Genomic DNA, 19423 nt, shown 5'->3' with positions numbered 1-19423 from the left:
GATGGGACACAGGCGGGGCAAGACAGAAACTGAAAGTCACAAACTGGGGGGAAGTGTCAAACCCTGACACATGAGGTAGAAGAAGGAAGTGAACATGACTGCAGCTAGGAATGTAACAATGCTAACTTACATTAACTTTCATTCATGATTGAATATGTCCAACTACCCACCTTTTAGATGTCTCTTCAAAACAAACATTTAAAATGAACACTGAGTATGCTGAACGATGGAGTCCGACTGAGCAATGCTGGAACCCCTCGGCTAGCTCCTGCCTAGCTGTCTAGGTAATCAACCTGGAAGTGTCTGACCCAGTTCCTTTTATATTTGCTGGCCTTTGAGGCTTGAGGGGTTAAGGTGGCATGACCAGAAGTGCTGCTGTGCTGCCAGAGCAAGCAACTGACAAGCTAAAGGCCATCCAGCTGGCCATCCCTCCGGCTAGCCTGGCTAGCAGCCTTCATGTTGAGGTGAAGGTAGCTTCTGCAAGCTGTTCAGCTGGAGCTTTGTCCCCAGACCATTCTAAGCCAGGCCAGATCCAGTTGGGGCATCTGTTTATTCGCACATTAGAAAAAGTAGCTGTGATCACTTAAGCTAAGTGATTTACAACTAGCCATTTCATACTATAGATTGCAAAATGTCACTCCAAGAAAGAGCCTTATTATAAATAGAAAGACAGATTTGGTTTCACAGGTACATAAATGTCACATATGGAGGAGCAGATACAGTCCACCATACCTACAGTGGTCATGGTCATTTTTCATAGCCATTACCCATTACGGGCACAAGTGAAGGCATTGTACTAACGTACTAACGTTCAGTCCTGACATTTCCATATCATTATTGCACTACACACTGAGGCGCAGGGCTGCATCCTACAAATATGATATTGCTAAATTGAAATATCAGTTAAAAGGTTATTGCAGTATGAGCTTATTAGTAGGTTCAGAGGCTTCATGCAGCCACTCCTCTACTGAACCCGACACGGTCAGCAAAGCACCAAGACACAAAGTTGAGGAGTCTCTCTCTAACACACACACACACACACACACACACACACACACACACACACACACACACACACACACACACACACACACACACACACACACGTGAAGCAGAATTGAATGGAGGTGGACAACAGTGTGGACAGACATGCTGACAGTTGCATAATTGCACTGCAGGAGTGGCAGAAGCATCACATTTCATGCTAATTTGCTGTCTGGTCATGCAAGAGACACAAAGATAGGTTGCCACGTATCGGTGGTACTGTGGTTTTCTGCCGAGGTGCGTTTTGTTCTCAGTAGTAATTAAATTTTTTTCAATATGCAAATTCAAAGCCAGTCGCAACTACATCTATTCTAATTTCTCAAACTGTTCTCCTTTATTGCTGTTAATTGTTCAGCATTGTGAAAGTCATCATTTGTCTCTTTTCAAAAGGGATAACAATAAGGATGCCACTGTGCTATGCATTATAGTAAGCAGCTATTTTGGTTAGGATAGTCTCTCTCTCTGTTATATCACACATTATAGCACACATTTTCCACATGCATATGAAACAATAGGTAGCTTCTCCACCTTCCAGCAAGGTTTTGTCACCCATTTACTATGAGACCAATTAGCATTATGGGATTTTTATCTAAACAAGCTACAAAGTTAAAATAAAACCACATTTCCAGTTGCTTCTCTGCACTTTTGATACATCCAGTAATCTATTAATTCCTAAGAGAACCTCAATTATCTCTAACGTAGTTGTGAAACTCCTGTTTTTCAGTGTGATTTGCCTCATGTCAGTTAGGGTCTAGTGAGTTTCAGAGAGAACATATATTCATCCATTCTTTTCTGCATTTACAGTTGAGATAAGTTGATATAATAATTATTATAATCAATTAACTGGTTGCTATGTATCTCCTGCCTGATGGCAGATGCTGGAAGAGGAAAAGGCCCCGGTGTGAGGAGTTCTGTGTAATGTCTATTGTTTTTTTGCGACAGCAGGAGATGCAGATTTATTCCAGGGTTTGGGGAGAACAGTCAGTTGTTTACTCTGCTAGACCCTGTGGAAAAGCTTCCTCTTCAAGGATGCTGCAGCTGCCGGATCACACTCACAGACTGTATGTGAGCAAGGTCTCGAAGGAGCAGAGGTAGGAGGCTAGGAGCAGATTTTGGTTGAAGTGGTTCTTTCTGAGAATTCTCAGAAAATAAAGTCTCTGCTCCACTTTCTTCAGGATCTCCTTGGTGTTGGTGCTCCAGGTTAGCTCATCCTCCAGCTCAACACCCAGAAAGGTGACCATTGGGACCCTCTCCACACAGGCCCCCTTGGTGAGTGTCTGAATGCCCGTTCTGTTTTTCTTCTGAAGTCAACAACCGCAGCTCCTTAGTTTAGTAGTAGAGAGAGCATATGTAGAAAAGTGCAATTATATAAATTAGGAGAGCTGTGGCTACACATGTAGCTTACCATCACCAAGTATGAATAGTGAATGAATAATGTCAGCATTCTGAGCGCTTTGAGTGTCCAAGAAAAGGGACATATAAATCGAATCCATTAGAGGGGTTATGATAGGCGGTGTTCTAGGAATAGATGTAAATTCAAGTTTTTTGTTGTTTTCTTTTATACAGAGGAACGCTTTAGAACAAATTAGAGAAGAACAACACAAAGATACAGATATTTAACATTTTTCCAATCATAAATTATAAACATTAATTTGAAGTCAAAAGTATTAATAGCAGTGTTTTTCCTTCTCTCATCCTGATGCTTTTTTCTCTCTTATGCATGTCTAATATGCTCACACCCCCCAACCCCGCCTGCACGTATGTGTGTGGGTCTGTGGGTGGGATTTCTGACTTTTTTGCTGTCATCCTCCATAACTAAACTTTAAACTTTATTTATTTATATAGCACCTTTAATGCAGAAAAATGCAACACAAAGTGCTTTACATTAAAAAGAGAAAAGAAACAATCTCCCTTGACCCCCCCACTCCCCGTACTCTAATTCATACAACACACACACACACACACATACACACATCATACTATACAGATACATACACCCCAGGCAACCCCCGCCCCCACCCTTGTGATAAAAATGGAGTATGGCTGAGCACTGATAGATCAATGGAGGAAACACCATCCTATGGGAGCCATCCACACCGAGAGCCGTCCAATCCCACGACTACAGGGGACAGGGAAAGTTTAAACTCCATAAAATTGTTTTAAAGCAGCACAATGTAACTTTCAGCTTTTGTTGAGTTTGGCGGCTCCTTTGGACAAAAGCGGTAGTGCTTTACCAGAAAGAACACTACAATTCTGATTCTGATTCTGATTCTGATTCTACATTTCCCATGAGCACCAGCGCGTACTGCCGGAAAGATCCTGGCCCCGTCGCATGCATTTGTTTTGATAGTGAATGAAGACGGGACGGACTTTCAAAACTACTTTTCTGTTTCACCAAGTAAACAGACGGAACGCAAAAAAAAGATGTTAAACTGCTGGAAAGGAACTGGAATTTACCGGGATACCTTAAACAAGGAAGCCAGGGACCGGTATATGGAGAAAATAATGATTATTAACGGTTTGGATCCATATGAAATCCCTACTAAAGAGTGGAGCTCCTAGTCGGAGCTCCACTCTTTAGTAAGGACTTACTGCCGCAGTTCTGCACAACCAACGTCTTAGGTTACCTCAGGGCTTAATTTGTGCCGGATCCTGCCGGAACAAAATCCGGTACCTATTTGATTGGATCCGGCACCTCCTTTTATCCATATTCTCTCGGTGTATTATTTCTCATTGAAGTTACTCATAGATCGCCTGTTTGTCTATTTCGGATGCATTTAATCAGAAAAAAGAGAAGAGGGCCCTTTTCTCTGCGCTCCCTATCTCCTGCGCTGTGCGTCCCGTGACCGTCTCCATCACCAAGCGGTTTCCCAAATCCAACTCAGCCTGGATCATTTCTCGTGTCCTCTGCTGTTTCCTCACATCCAAGTAATGATCTGACATGCTGACATGTTTGCTGCATTTAACACCACACGCCGCTCACTCCACGCTGTTCGCTGTTTGATTGCGTCACCACATGCCGTTATTAATTTTTCGTTTTTTTTCCCCACTTATTCCACCGAACACCGAAAGTGTTTTCTTGCTGTTTTCGGCCGAACAATTTCTGTTACCGAATATTCGGTGCATCACTAACGCTACGCTTTGTTGTGTGTAGTGAGTGTATACGTGTGTGTAGTTCAGCCTACAGGTGCTGCACGCTTCATATAGTTAGAGAACGCGTCAGTACAGTACAGTATATGGGATGTGAATATTTTAAGAGAAGCGTAGAAACGTAGTCCATAGAAAAGGTATCCTGCTTTCTGTATACACTGTATATATATATATATATATATATATATATATATATATATATATATATATATATATATATATATATATATATATATATATATATATATATATATATATATATATATTAGTGCTGGCCAACGATTAAAATTTTTAATCTCAATTAATCCATGATTTCTGTAATTAACTGCGATTAATCGCATATTAATTGCAAATTTATTCACACATTTTGTGCTGTTCTAAATTACCTCAAGGTTTTTATGTTTTTTAATCCCTTTAACAACATGAGAAATATGCTGCTTTATGCCAATGTTTATTCAACTTGCCACAAAAAAGGCTTTTGACCTGAATGCAACATTCCTTCATAAATACAAACACAATGTAGTCCCCAACTTTACACTTGTAAAGACTAACTTAAAATTCCTTGTTTTTTTAAGCAGCTCAAAGTAAAACAATGAACCATATCACAAACATTGTACAAGAAGTACATTGGTCAGTTAAATTTTCCATGTAATTATGTCTAACCTCATACGGAGGAAAATAAAAGGCTCAAAAATATCCCCTTCTCCTAAGTGGAATCAAAACAGGGGGATACAAAAAATAAATTACAAACGAATAAAGTGCACATGTAAGGGGAGTAACTCAGCCGTTTCCTCACCTGAATCCTCAGTGAACTCGTGAGAATCGCAGTGTGCGTGCGCCCGTCTGTGCACGTGTGTGTGTGTGCGCGTGTGTGTGCGGGGGGGGGGGGGCATTGTTGAGTTATATGTTTTATGTAAAGCGCTTTGTGTTGCATTTCTTATTTTGTAAGAAAGGCGCTTCACAAATGAAGTTTGATTTGATTTGACTCGTCCTTTTTTGCAAGCTGCTATCCAGCGTTGTCTGATTTTGACGAGGGGGGGGGCGGAGCAGCGCTGCGCTCTCTGGTATTTGAGACTCGTACTTCGGTGGTAATTCATTTAAAATCGATGGTACATGTAAATAACTTCAGTCTTGTCCAGCGAACCATCAGGCATCTTTTTGAAAGTGAACTTGCTGTTCAAAAGTCGCTTTTCATTCTCCATCATTCAGTTCACCAGACTTTTTTTTTTATGTGCGTTAAAAAAATTGTCGGCGTTAAGAGAACGTTAAGTTAACGCGTCGTTAACGCTTTAAGTTGGACAGCCCTAATATATATATATATATATATATATATATATATATATATATATATATATATATATATATATATATATATGTCTGAAAGTTGCCACAGACACGAGAATACAATAAAACTCAGAAAATGTAGTTTCTTCCATTTTCTTCCATCCAGTTATTTCAATATATTAACATACCCAATGATATTTTCTTCTCCTATATGTTCATTCACCTATAATATGCAGTAATAGTCTATAAACAATGAAACAGTCACTGGTGCAATTTCACAAATACTTTACGCTGCTGAGCTCTGCACTCCACGTCCCGCCCAGCTTTCGTTTCGACTACGAATCGGGAAGGAGGGGGAAGTGACGTATGCCGTAAAGCAGTCAAAGCCGGAAAAATGTGTAGTTTTTTAGTGTGGCAGGGTTCCTACCATGCTCCTCAAAGTTACATAGTGCCAGTGAAGGCGATACAGACCCCTCAGGCCATGACAGAGGTGTCATTAAACCTGTTGGAAGTTGATGTACCATCACAATGACTCTGGAAATATTACATTAAGGTGGAAAAGTTACATAGTGCTGCTTTAAGAAAGATGTGGGAATTGGGTCTAAAAGGCAGGTTGCTGGGTTAACTCAGGAGAAAACTCGACCGAGCATTTCTGCATCAACCAGAACAAAATGCTCCAGTGTCTCCTCAGATAAAAGTGGTTCAGGTCTGTTAAAAGCAACACTGTTTTGCAGGGCCGGTTTTTGCTATGGGCAATATGGGCGACTGCCCAGGGCGCAATCCACGTGGGGGCGCATGAGCGCTCTCAAAAAAAAAAAAAAATCGCTGCTTTCACATAGAAAGCAGCAGATTGCGCCGCGGCGACCGCCGGGTAGGGCACAGACTCAGCGCCCTACCCGCGCGCTGAGTAGGTACTAGTGTAAAAGCGCCATAAGTGCCATTGTCTAATCCCCCCCCCCTAAAAAACAACCCTGTACTTTCTTCCACTCACACCTGAACATTGTGTGCACCAGTTCACAGTTGTGGTCAGTCCTTTGACAACTTGTAAAACTTTTGTTTTGTTGATGTCTACACTTTGTCCTATTAACAAGATTTGTGCCCCAGCCACTCTGCCCAGTTTTCCTTTCCACTTTCCTGACAGCTTGTTTGCTTCTCATCTGCTAATTTTTCTGCCTGTTAGTTTGAAAATCTTTGTTCTGCATTCAAGTCCCTTTTACCCATTTTTATTAGAACTTTGTCATCCGACTCTTGGGATCATGGTGCATATGAGAAGCTGGATATGTTACTGAGAATCATATATATACGTTACAAAAATGGAAAAACTCCTGGATAAAACAAAAGTTACGCCTGTAACTACGGTTCTATGAGTCCCGGATGACCGCCAGGCAGTGCTGTAAGCACTGGATATCTCCCCTCGCGCATGCGCATGTCGAGTACAATACCAACAATGTCACGTCACCCGTGACCCCTGCATGACCCCCGGAAGGGGTATATCTTCCGGCGTCAAGCATGGGATCGACTCCTAGAATCTTCTCGCGAGAGCACGAGGATTCGGAGTGACCGGCAGGCCTGGCGGTCATCCGGGACTCATAGAACCGTAGTTACAGGCGTAACTTTCGTTCTATTTCGTCCCTACTGACCGCCAGGTGGTGCTGTAAGCACTGGATGACGAATACCAACAATGTCACGTAGGATCCCGTCACTTACCTCCCTGACCAGGGGCAGAAGGACCCGGGAGTAGAACCACGCCCAATGGTTGGGGAGTGGCGCTTCTGGTCGAGTGGCACCTCACCCCCACTGGTAAGGGGCGGCCACTGGCCCTGTAGGCGTGCCCGACGGTGTCCACCACCCAGTGGGACGGCGCTGTCCAGAAACCGCACGCCCCCTGTCGGGGCCACCATAGCAGAGAACAAGCTGCTCCGACCGTCGCACAGGCGCGGTAGCATAAGCAGCAATAGCCCGTACGGGGCACAAAGGGCTCGGCCCACTCTCTGCAGGCTCGGGGTCGAACCGGCCAAGCTGGATAGGCCGATTAGTACGAGTGCGTGGCAGGACCTTGGGCAGGAACGCCACGTTCGGCCACAACGTAGCCCCTGAGCTGACTGACAGGGCATGTAACTCATCGACTCGCTTCGCCGGTGTCATAGCGAGGAGAAAAGCTATCTCCATAGAGAGCCACTTCAGGCCCACCCGAGCCGAGGCTGCAATGGAGATGGCGTCCTCTGGCAGCGGCGGTGGCGACCCCAGAGCAAACTTCTGGCATGGCAGGTTCCACCTGGCCAGTACCAGGCTGCAGATTGAGGAGGAGCGCCTTCATCTGCTCCATGTCGGCGGCCAAGCGATCTACCTTAGAGGAGAGCTGGCTCGTCATCCGCCGTCGTTTGGGGGCACCCCCACTCTCTTTGCCGATCGCTTCAGAGAAGACTCCGGCTGGGATGAGGGGAGGCTGGCCGACGGCTCCGGCTGCTCAGGGCCCAGGCACGACACGCGGAGGTCCTGGTCATCCGCAGGATCCAGGACCTCATGCACCCTGGGCATGAACGCTCCATCACAGCAACCGGTGGGAGAGGGAGCGGACACGCTGCCGTCGCCACGGATGTGCCGGTGGGAGAGGGAGCGGACAAGCTGCCGTCACCACGTAGGTGTCGGTGGGAGATGGGAGCGAAAACGCTGCCGTCACCACAGCGAGCACGCTGCCGTCACCACCAATATTACCTTTCTGTCAGCTGGGCCGGGGGGCAGGGCGGGGAGACGCCGCCGCAACCCGACACCATCAATACCGCGCCGGCCACAGCCTCTCGGAGGACGAAAAAAATCGTTACTCCTACCTGAATGGCACGAAGCTGCACTGGGCCGGCGGTTTTTAGGGAGGAAAGGAAGAAGCTTCACAAAGCTCCTATTTCCGTCCTGTACTTCAAGGAGTCGATCCCATGCTTGACGCCGGAAGATATACCCCTTCCGGGGGTCATGCAGGGGTCACGGGTGACGTGACATTGTTGGTATTGTACTCGACATGCGCATGCGCGAGGGGAGATATCCAGTGCTTACAGCACCGCCTGGCGGTCAGTAGGGACGAAATAGAACATAGATTACCCGCTGAAGGCATCAGAATATAACGTTACTTTCTTCTTTGATTTTCACACATCCTTTGGATTTCAGTTCAGTGTTTAGCACCACTTCCGGTTCTACTGGCGTTAGAGAACAAATGTGTGTAAGACTCAGATACAGGAGACAGAAGCAGCAGGAGTTCCAAAACACGTGATTTATTTAAAGCAAAAGCACTGCTCAGCAGGATGCAAGACAAAACCAAAAACAAGAGCCCAAACTTGATAGAAGAGAACTAACCACGACGACAACCATGACTAACCATGACAAAAAAACATGATAAGAACAGTACGGACCAGCAGGGAGCAAGGGTAAGACAAGACAAGATATACACATGGGACTTGACGTGACACAGGTGCAAACAATGGAAATGGGAACAAGGGACTTCAAGACAAAACTAAAACACAATGACACAGGTTTTCAAAATAAAACAGGAACATAGATCCAAAAACTGTGACAGACGATCATGATCTTCAATGGTCTAAAATCACACTCTGCTCTTTTTCCCCAGAAATCTCTCAGTTCCTTCTTCATGTCTTCCTCTGTTCAAGACTCTTCAGACAATTTTCACCGCATAGGGTAGGGATAGTGCACGTGTGTGGAGAAGGGTGCATAGGGGGTTGAAATCTAGGACACATGAAAAATTGAAATCCTTCTCAGGGAGTCCTCATCATCAGCATATGTTGCTCTCATCTCTGGGTCTTTTACTCTACTTTAGCAGCTCCTCTTACTATTCCTCCCACTCACTGTGTCAATGGTTCTCCCCATTCTCATTTAAACTCCTCTCATTTATTCATGTATTCACTCATTCATTGAAAATCACGACTCATAATATATCCCTCAACCTAACCTTGAACAACTCTTTGTGTTTTGTTTACATAAGTGGCATTATTCCCCTGAGATCTATTTGGCACCATTAAGCATTTGGCCTGTTCAGTGATGCCACCCCCTCACTGGCACACTGCATGTGTGCCTGTATATTTTCAAATAGCTGCTACTAATTACTTTGTTTTCATGCAAGAAATACAGTTTTTTCTTTTTCACTTTAATGTAGTGTTGAAAAAAAAATAAAGCAAATGCAGTACTCAGACCTCTCCAGATACTAGCAGCTAATAATCTTTAATTATTTTTTTTGCACCAGATTCTCTACTTTTGTTCTCTTGTCTAATCTTCTTCTCTAAGGTCCTCATCCATGCTGACTTATTTTTAGGTGGCTTCAGGAGTGAAAAATTTCTGTCTGCCGCTGTGAGGTACTGAAGGACCCACTTGGGAAATGAAAAGCAGGTGATAGAGACAGAGATGAGAGCTAGAGAGAAGGCCCATAAAGGGCAACTTGGCAAATGGCCAAGGCATTTAAAACTTTTCTTTACAAGGAATAGCTTCATCGGATAAACAGGTGTGCTAAAGTAGAATCCCAATAAGCAAGTCATCAGGCCTGAGAGATTTATTGTCAGAGGCCATCCTCTCAGAGTGTCTGACCTTCGGGGTTGATCTGAGACTCTGTTAAACCTGGCCCACTTGATTTCATTTGGCTGTAATTGGCTTAATGGTGAACAGGAAAACTTTCCTCCACAAAACAGACACATTCCTGCTGCATCTGCTGCTGTACTGATAGGACAACTTCTGTGTTGTGGTGTGGGAATAGAAAGTGTGTAGCTTCATTTGTTTGTTTGTTTATTTGTTTGAAGAGGAAAAAAGAGGAAAAGGGTGATTTTCTCCCCCGCGACAGAGCTCTTTCCTAAACACATTCAGAGGGTTTTTCTCAAGTGGTTCAGCAGCAATTTGTGTGTGTGTGTGTGTGTGTGTGTGTGTGTGTGTGTGTGTGTGTGTGTGTGTGTGTGTGTGTGTGTGTGTGTGTGTGTGTGTGTGTGTGTGTGTGCGTGTGTGTGCATGCGCGTGTGCCACAGCTACATTTTGTTGATGATGGTGTCACTGCTGCTGGCATCTTGGATGCATCCCAGTCTCTCTCCAGGCAATGAAGGAGACAGTATATCTTTTCTTGCATCACACACACACACACACACACACACACACACACACACACACACACACACACACACACACACACACACACACACACACACACACACACACACACACACACACACACACACACACACACACACACACCTCCTCCATTATCTCTTCTTCTGTGTCCTGTGTGTAGCCTTGGTGGGTTGTCTGTGCACGTAGGAACAGAGAGCACAGAGTGTGTAACTAAGCACATCCTGTCAGACAGTCATGGTATCTTCCCCTGGTCCAGACTTTGCCTTCCCTTCATGCTCCGTTTGCCAGTTATCCTCAGGGAGTGGCTGCTCTGAATAAGAGGCCCTGTAATATGGGAGAAGGCTGTGTGGCATTACGGTTGCGCATGGTGAAGGATTCTGTTTAGGTTTTAAGGTAAATCATTGTCGAGGAAATATTTTTGTAAGTGAAATATAAAGTTGTCAGTTGGTAGCATGAGCTGACCAACATTGATGTGAATGTTTAAGCTTCAGTTACTGTACCAATCAAGTTTTTTTCTTAGTAACGACATAGTCAGTACTCAACATTTTTATTGACAAATGAAGCTACAGTGTTAAAGGAAAGAATCTGTATGTTTATGGTCATGAACAAGTATGTATGCCAACTATGACTTAGCCTCTGTATCCATATACACATACATATAGCTAGATGTGTTGCTGTTTCGTAGGCGCACAAGTCAATTTTGAGTTGGCAAGAGGAGTGACAAAGGTAATGCTTGATGTATCATATTTGATGAGTTTGACACATTTGTACACACTCCACCCCGTCATTTATACACACACACACACACACACAGTATGGTAAGTCTTTAATCTTTAGTCATGATTTATGCAGCTTGTGTTGTTCCATGACAAGGTTTCTGTCAGTCAATCTTTTAGTCAAAAATGAATAATGGTTCTACTGTGTAGTGTAAATAGACAGCTCACAGTATCAGAATCAGAATAAACTTCATTAGCCGAGCTAGAACATGTCAGACATGGAACATGACTCTGGTTAACACCGCTGGCACCATTTCTTTCTACAGATTTGCCAAATCAATTTATCTATGGTTGGGATTAGATTAAATCATGTCACGGACCTGACTATTACAGCCCTTTTATTTCAACACCCTGGAAACTGTCACGGTTTTTGGGGTTCATGTCATGGTTTCGAGTTAATGTCACGGTTCTTCACATTTTTGGTGTTTAGGTTCCTGTTTTATTTTCAAACCCCATGTCCTTGTGTTTAAGTTATGTCTTGACTTCCCTTGTTCACAACTGCCTTATCGTGTGCACATGTGTCCCGTCAAGCCTTTTGTGTATATCTTGTCTTCTCTTTCCCTTGCTCCCTGCTGGCATGTACTGTTTTCCCCGCCATGTGTTATGTCGGGTATTTGGGTATTTTCAAGTTTAGGCTCTTGTGTTTCTTTTAATCCTGCTTAGTAGCGCTTTTTGTTTTTTTAGTTTGAAATAAATCACATTTTTTGGAACTCCTGCCTCCTGTGTCTCTGCTGCATCTGGGGCCTCCTCAACCACATCCCTCCCAGAAACTTCTGGAATGAACTCCAATACAGTAGCCATAAAAAGGGTTAGTGGCTTGTCAACCCTTATCTGTGCACATAATGTACATATGTTTTTTTGGCAGGCTTCCATTAAATAAAGAGGTCACTTTAAAATGAAATTGGCAATAGTATTAATTGAATGAAAATCACTAACAGTCAGGAATTTCTTTTTAAATGTGGCTCAACAAAATAAAACACACACACTTACAGATGAATCTGACCATGACAAAAGTGATGGGACCCTCAACTCAATATTTCTTCACTCAACCTTCAAAGCCATAACAGGCCACTTCAGAATAGTCCAATGGTTTGTTCTTAGCTATTTTTGGGTGCATTTAATTTAATTTTGTGTTTCATCATCGTGTTGGAGACCCATGACCTGCAGCTGAGACCAAGCTCTCTGAGACTGGCCAGCACATTTCGCTCCAGAATATCTTGACAGTATTGAGGTTTTATTGCACATGCACAGATTTTACACATCCTCTGCCAAATGCAGTAAACCAGCCCTAGAACATAACCGAGCCTCCTCCATATTTCATAGTAGTTACAATCTTCGTTATTTTTTGAAGGCTTCATTTTTGTATCTGAGACCATAAAGCTGTTCTTCAAAGCAAAAGCTTCATGAGAAGCTTTTAGCTTATCAATATGCATTTTGGCAAGTTCCAGTGTCACCTTCTTTCTGATTTCCTTTCAATAGTGTAGTCCTCCTGTCGTAACCCATTAACTCCACTTGACCTCAAATGTTGACGGATGACGTGATCTCACACTGACATACCTTGGCCTTGGAATTCCCCCTGAATTTCTTTGGAAGTCTCTTTGGCTAGCATTTATATTATCCATCTCTTCAGTTTGTCATCACCTTTCATCACTATTCTTGCATCCACATCCAGGGAGGTTGGCTACAGTCCTCTTGACCCGAAACTTCAAAATGAAATTTGTTACTTTAGTCACATCATGGAACATCAAAGTGCTCGAAGATAGTCTTATAGCTTTTACATTTACGATCCTATTTTTTTCCCCTTTTCTGATCATTTCAGACATTCGTTTGCTTTTTCTTCATGTTCAGTGTGATGAACACGGTGATGAGTCACTACTTTTTCACAATTTACATATGCAGACTGACTGATTGCAAGATTGAAGACCGTTGTGATGCTAATAACAGGAAACTTTAGCATGTCACCATGGTCAAATTATTTTCAATCATTTCTAGGGAAATGTCATCTTCCAACCAATAGATTATCTTGGAAAATTACAGGGTAGAAAGATGTCTTTCCAGTGTCTCTCTCAGAGCTTTAAAATCCTTTGGCATTTACTAAAAAAGAACCGACATTAAAGAGATATTTCAGTAGACAAAATGCCCATCTAAAGCAGTGCCTGAATACTGAAAACCTTATTTTCTGTTGAATTTATAACATTTCAAAAGTAATGTTAACTTTTTTCTTCATTAAGGTCACTGAAGTATAAAGACTTTCCTCTCTGTTGTCTTTGCTCCTGCAGCCTCAGGCTGCATTTTTGGAATTGCATTCAAATAGATGTCTGTGCATTTCAGCTTATAAAAAACTTGGAAAAATAACAATCACTTGACATTCGCTGAGAGGGATTATTCTGTGCTTGATAAACAGAAGATTTAAAATAGCAAGGACTGAAAAGAAAGGCATGACTAAACCTAACTGCTTTAATAATAAAAAAAATCCACTTGTGAAATTGTTAAAATAAACAGTCATCATTTTATCCAGATCAATGTCTTGATGTGGCAGCGGTATTAAAGTCTACAAGTACTAGAAGTCCTCTCTAATTTATTTCCCCTTTTTTGTCAGCTTTCCTTACAACTTCTTTTTATGATTTATTTTTAACCTTTATCTTTTCTTTATGTTTTTTTTCCACATAAAAACATAAAACTACTAATGATAACCTGATTACATCTTACTATAAAGGTACTTAGAACCTTAGACAAAGTACAATATAAACACTTTTAACTGTGCTGCAAATTTGTTAAACAAAAATGAAAAGAAAAAAAAATAAAATAAACTTGCCTATGAGGTTTTTGGGCATCTGTGTGTGTCAGGTGTGCCTTGTTTAAAATTCAGCTAGACAGTTTTCTCTATTTGGCTCCTCTTGCCATTTACTGGAATGTGTAAAACCAAATAGCTGTCATGACTTTAAATAAGTTACTAGTACTAATATGTACTACTTAATAGGTTGTATGAAGTAACATGCAATTGCATGGCAAGAACGTACATTTTACTATTTATTCTGAGTGTAGTTTACATGGACTAATTTACTATCAACAACTAATTTCAATGTAAATTAATTTGGCACGGTTTAAGTCATTGTCACTACAAGGTTCAAGTTAATGCAACTCGCAAAGAGCATTTTTTTCCCACTTAAACTAAAACCAATGAGATCTGCGCATGTGCAATAGATGCCAGGCCCGTTTTCACGCTCACAGACAGCGTGGCCATATTTTCCTGGAGGTCTCGTCGTGTAAGAGCAGTGAGGTAAGTTATCAAATAACCTACATTTGTGTGGGAAAGTGATTGTTTTAGTTCCGTTACAGCACCAACTATCATTTGTCACGTACACTAACTTAGCTGAGCGGGCCTGGTGCAGTATGTTCCGAAGTTGGCTCCGTCACAAATGACCGGTGTTCAAATCCAAGTAAGATCATTTGTGATGTCCAGCTGGGCTTCCTAATGCAAGCTCCTTCATGTTTTATGACTGAATCAGTTCTGTATTTATGTGTATCGGCACGCTGTTATTTCCTTTTTTTTAATGCATTACAAACAGTGGCGGCTGGTAATAAAAAAATTTGGGGGGGGGCTTTGTTATTTTTTATTACATATCACTACATATACTACATATCCATATCCATATACATATACTACATATACATGTAGCATATTTTACATAAACATATTTTACATTTTTCAAGTAACAAAATAACATATTTGAACCATTTTTCAGATTTTTTCAGTTATTATATAGAGATATTGACAGATATTGTCTGAAAATTGTTCAAATATGTTATTTTGTTATTTGAAAAATGTAAAATTTGTTTTGTTGATGAGAAAATATGTTTCTCTATTTTTCTTATTTTTGTGAGGGGGGATATATATTGTTTTTCGGCATTACCTTGTTCTCTATAGCTGATATAACATGAATTACTCCTATGTGTACAAAGTTCTTATTTTTGCCATCTCAGAAAATTAAATATATTATATTTGGTGCCTAACTGTTTCCCAAGTATATTAGTGTATGTGTGAATGAATAAATGAGATGTAAAATGTACATTTCTTTGTAGAAAGGCGCTTTATGAAAATAAGTCCATTTACTTGTATTAGTTTACAGCGCAGTCTTGCCATCCAATATGGCGGCGTCGTTGACGTATCGCAGCAGCTCGATGGGGCGGATACGGACACATGTCTATGGTTGTGACTCCGTTTATATGCGAGTGACAGATGCAGTCGTGCGTCTACACTGTCAGGGGAGTGACTTTGATTGACAGCTCATGAATCAATCAGATTGCAGTGTTTCCCCTAGAATTTTTTTCAGGCCCGGTGGTACCCACCGAAAAAATTCTAAACAGACGAGGCGCGTGGGACGGCAATATAACAAAGTTTTACATTAAAAATCATTGTAGGCCTATATTGCTGAATGATATCACTTCAATGAAATAATTAGATTTAATCTAACCTTTAACCAAAGTGTCCTGGGCCAGAAAGGTTGGACCCCATATGAGCATTGAGCATCTTTTCTAGATATTTCAGAGGGATCTCTATGAAAACCCTCTGGTCCTCTTTTAACGGCTGCTTGTGCTGACGGCATATGCCACTAGGGCTGCAACTAACGATTATTTTTGTTGTCGACTAATCTATCGATTATTTTTTCGATTAATCACGATTATCTTCTTTATTTATAAACACCTATTTTAGACTTCTGTTTAACATAACTTACTTAAAATCCTGTTGTACTCCGATAGCATGCTTTTTAACAAATATATAAATAATAATGACATAAAACATTTACCTGCAATATAGTTTATTTATTTTTCAATGTAAAATACCACACAACAAAAATAATTAAATTGTACAAACTTAAAGTTGTACAATTTACAAACTTAAAGTGCAAAATAGTAAACAAAAACTCTTTATCAAGAAGTATCAAAAAAAAGGTGCAGGTAGCCTGCCTTGCAGGTTGAGGAGGTCATTGGTTTTAAATCAACCAAGGAATTGCTTTTACTTAAAGCAAATAAGCCCATAAAAGTAAAATATATTTTTCAATTTAAAATACCACTTTGACCACAACAAAAATAATTAAATTGTACAAACTTAAAGTGCAAGGTAGTAAACAAAAACTTTTTATCAAGAAGTATATCAAAAAGGTGCAGGTAGCCTACCTTGCAGGTTGAGGAGGTAATTAGGTTTAAGGAGTTGCTTTTACTTAAAGCAAAATTAAGCCCATAAAAGTAAAATACATAAAAGCAAAATTAAGCCCATAAAAGTAAAATACATAAAAACAAAAGATCAATTTTGAATTTTTTTTTTCTTGTAAAGTCCCAACTGTCAACAAAGCTTAAAGCCAACATAACTGAGGGAAATATCTATTTTTTTTTATGCAAATTGCAGTGCAGGAACGTAAGCATGTCAACATGCTTAGGTGTGAGGCTGGCTCTCTTCTTTGAGGCGATATTTCCAGCTGCAGAGAAGAGACGCTCAGATGGTGTAGAGGTAGCTGGAATGCACAAGAATGACTTGGCTAGTGATGCAAGGGTTGGATACTTTGCCTCATTAGACTTCCACCAAGAAAGCGGACTCTCAGTCTTGGAAAGAGGCTGCTGTCCGAAGTACATCAGTATCTGCCATGGGACAACAAATGAATATAAGCATAAAGATTTGTGAAATATTATCTTGCTAATTAAAAAGTACTATTATTCAATTAAATAAATCTTACCTCATTGGTGATAGACTGGTTGTGAGCATCCTGTTCATTGGTCTCAGTGTCACTGTCTGTTGAGGAGTCACAGGCCAGCAGTGAATCTAGAGCTGAAAAAGTTCTCTCAGCTGAGGCAAGGCTTTTGTCAGCCTCACTGGCATTTTTCTTCTCAGCCCCTTGGATGGATTGCAGGGCCAGAGCTTGGACTTTTTTTTGAACAGTGAACCTATCCTCTGGGGTCAGAAATTTCAGTTTACTAAATCGTGGATCTAAGGCTGCTGCGATGACCTGTGTGCATGGTTCACGTGTGACTGTGACCTCATTAGTCCAGCGTACAGTGGTCTCCTCTGAAGCAACTGCCTGAAAGGCCTGCACAGGAGCTGCATCATAGGTGGTGTGTGTGGACTTCAAAAGCCCTCTGACCAGAGGAGGGAGAGCAGAAACTGTCACATAACTTTCACTACTCAAGTAGACTGTGGCACATTCAAAGGCTTCAAGAGCTTTAGCCAGTTCCTCTAGCAGGAGCCACTGATCTGCTTTCAGGTCAAGGTACTGTTTATTACTCTGCGTGACTGTTGGGTCAGACAGTGTTGCAGTCAGCGGCCATCTCTGTTCCAGCAAACGGGTGACCATGTAAAAGGTGCTGTTCCACCTGGTAGAGACATCTTGGATAAGTTTATGTTCTGGGGTCCCCATCTGTTTCTGTTTGGCCCTCAGCTTGCTTGAAGCCAGTTCACTTTTTCTGAAGTGCTCAACAAGACATCTTGCTGCTCCCAGTGTTTTTATGATCTGAGGGTGTTTTAGAGCACGATTGATCACTAATTGCAAAGTGTGACCTGCGCAGCGGATTGACATCCACCCATGTTTTTCTTGCAGAATGTTTGCAGCCAGGACAATGTTGGAGCCATTGTCATGGACAAGAGCCACAATATTACTTTCAGATATCTCAAACCTTGCCATGGCCTCCTCAATCCATGCAGCAATGTTTGATCCAGTATGTCGCTCTTCTAGTGGCATGGTTGTGAGACAGAGGCTTGTGAGCTCCCAGTCATCACTTATGAAGTGACATGTGATGCCAAGATATGCCTCTGTGGAAATGCTTGTCCAGGCATCAGCTGTGAGGGCAATCTTGTTCTTGTTGATTAATTTAAGAGTTGCCTTTATGTCACTGACAACAGTCTCATACTTTTCTTCAATCAGTTTGGTAAAATGAGTTCTGGATGGCAAGGTGTAGCCTGGATGAAAGGTCTGGATCATCTGCTTGAAGCCATCATCTTCAACCATGGCTATTGGTCTCATGTCGGTCACAATCATGTTAAGGATGCTCTGTGTCAGGACTGTAGCCATTTGGGGGGTGCATGAACCTCTTGTCATGACAAACTCATCCACACGTCTCTGCTTAAAACTACTAAAACAAAGAGAATAAAACGAGTCATATTACTTCACAATTCAAATTATAATTTTTCAAAATTAAATACCTGAAACAAATCACAGATTTCTTAGTTGTGCAATATCTTAAATATTAAACTAATATGCTCCAAATCACACAGTTGATAAGCGCACGAGGTTTGCAATTCAGTATAAAAGCTAGTAGGCCTAAATGCTGATTTATGGTTCCGCCTTAACCAACGGAGAGGCTACGGCGTAGGGTACGCGGCGACGCGCACCGTACGTTGTGCGTCGCCGCGTACCCTACGCCGTAGCTCTGCGTCGATTTAACGCAGAACCGTAAGTCAGGCTTAACGCCTGTAATTCATTGATTACTGCCATAAAATATGCATTAACGTAAGTAAATAGCGCTCTGGTAACGGCTGGTGATTAATTAACAAACAAGCATGTCGTTTTAAAATATCTCCGAAATATCAAAGTTATTTGTGAACTCACCTTTCTGCGGCACGTGTAGGTGTTACGGCTCCGGGGTGTCGGCGTTTCAGATGCTCATGCATCGCCGTCGTGCTTCCATGGTATGAAAGCTGGGCGTCACATAGCTTGCACTTAACTTGCTTTGTTGGCTTGTTTTCGTTAAAATGTTCCCAAACTGTGGAAGTTTTGGGACGAAGTTTTTGGGCGTCATCTTCAGTTCTTCCTGCCATGCTGGGTGCATTCTTCTTCTGTGGTTTCGTCATAGGTTTGCTTGCGGGATATAAACCGCGAGCGCTACTGCCCCCTGCACATCCTGGAGTGCACTGCAGTTACAGATGAGCATGAGTCGCCGGCATGTGAATTTCAAAAACAATAACACGACGCGTCGACGCTTGTGTTTCCGTGACGACGAATTTTTGTTGTCGACGTCATCGATTACGTCGACTAATCGTTGCAGCCCTATATGCCACAAAACATCCC

The 19423-nt window shown here is 42.0% G+C and overlaps 1 protein-coding gene across 2 annotated transcripts; it reads right to left on the bottom strand.

Annotated features, from left to right (window-relative positions):
* Positions 1-16192: 16192 nt before the first annotated feature.
* Positions 16193-19179, bottom strand: LOC133444767 (E3 SUMO-protein ligase ZBED1-like). Of its 2 annotated transcripts, none has more exons than XM_061722661.1 (3): positions 18965-19179; positions 17099-18488; positions 16193-17003 (listed from the first exon to the last, which is right to left on the bottom strand). In XM_061722661.1, exons 1-3 carry the CDS (start codon positions 19171-19173, stop codon positions 16749-16751), a joined length of 1854 nt encoding a protein of 617 aa, XP_061578645.1. In that variant the 5' UTR covers positions 19174-19179; the 3' UTR covers positions 16193-16748. The 2 variants fall into 2 exon arrangements, with proteins under 2 accessions (XP_061578645.1, XP_061578646.1); XM_061722662.1 differs by having other exon boundaries at positions 17099-18485.
* Positions 19180-19423: the final 244 nt, after the last annotated feature.

This window comes from Cololabis saira, chromosome 5 (genome assembly GCF_033807715.1).
Source record: "Cololabis saira isolate AMF1-May2022 chromosome 5, fColSai1.1, whole genome shotgun sequence".
Classification (NCBI taxonomy): Eukaryota; Metazoa; Chordata; class Actinopteri; order Beloniformes; family Belonidae; genus Cololabis; species Cololabis saira.
Note: the sequence above shows the minus strand (reverse complement) of the source record. Positions and strands in the feature narration are given on the sequence as shown.

Excerpts from the sequence above, each read along its gene's own strand:
- LOC133444767 (XM_061722661.1), bottom strand. The coding sequence starts at position 19,173 with ATGGCAGGAAGAACTGAAGATGACGCCCAAAAACTTCGTCCCAAAACT. Across the intron at positions 18,489-18,964 it reads CCTACACGTGCCGCAGAAAG|TAGTTTTAAGCAGAGACGTG; the intron begins GTGAGTTCACAA and ends TCTTTGTTTTAG. Across the intron at positions 17,004-17,098 it reads ACCAGTCTATCACCAATGAG|ATACTGATGTACTTCGGACA; the intron begins GTAAGATTTATT and ends GTCCCATGGCAG.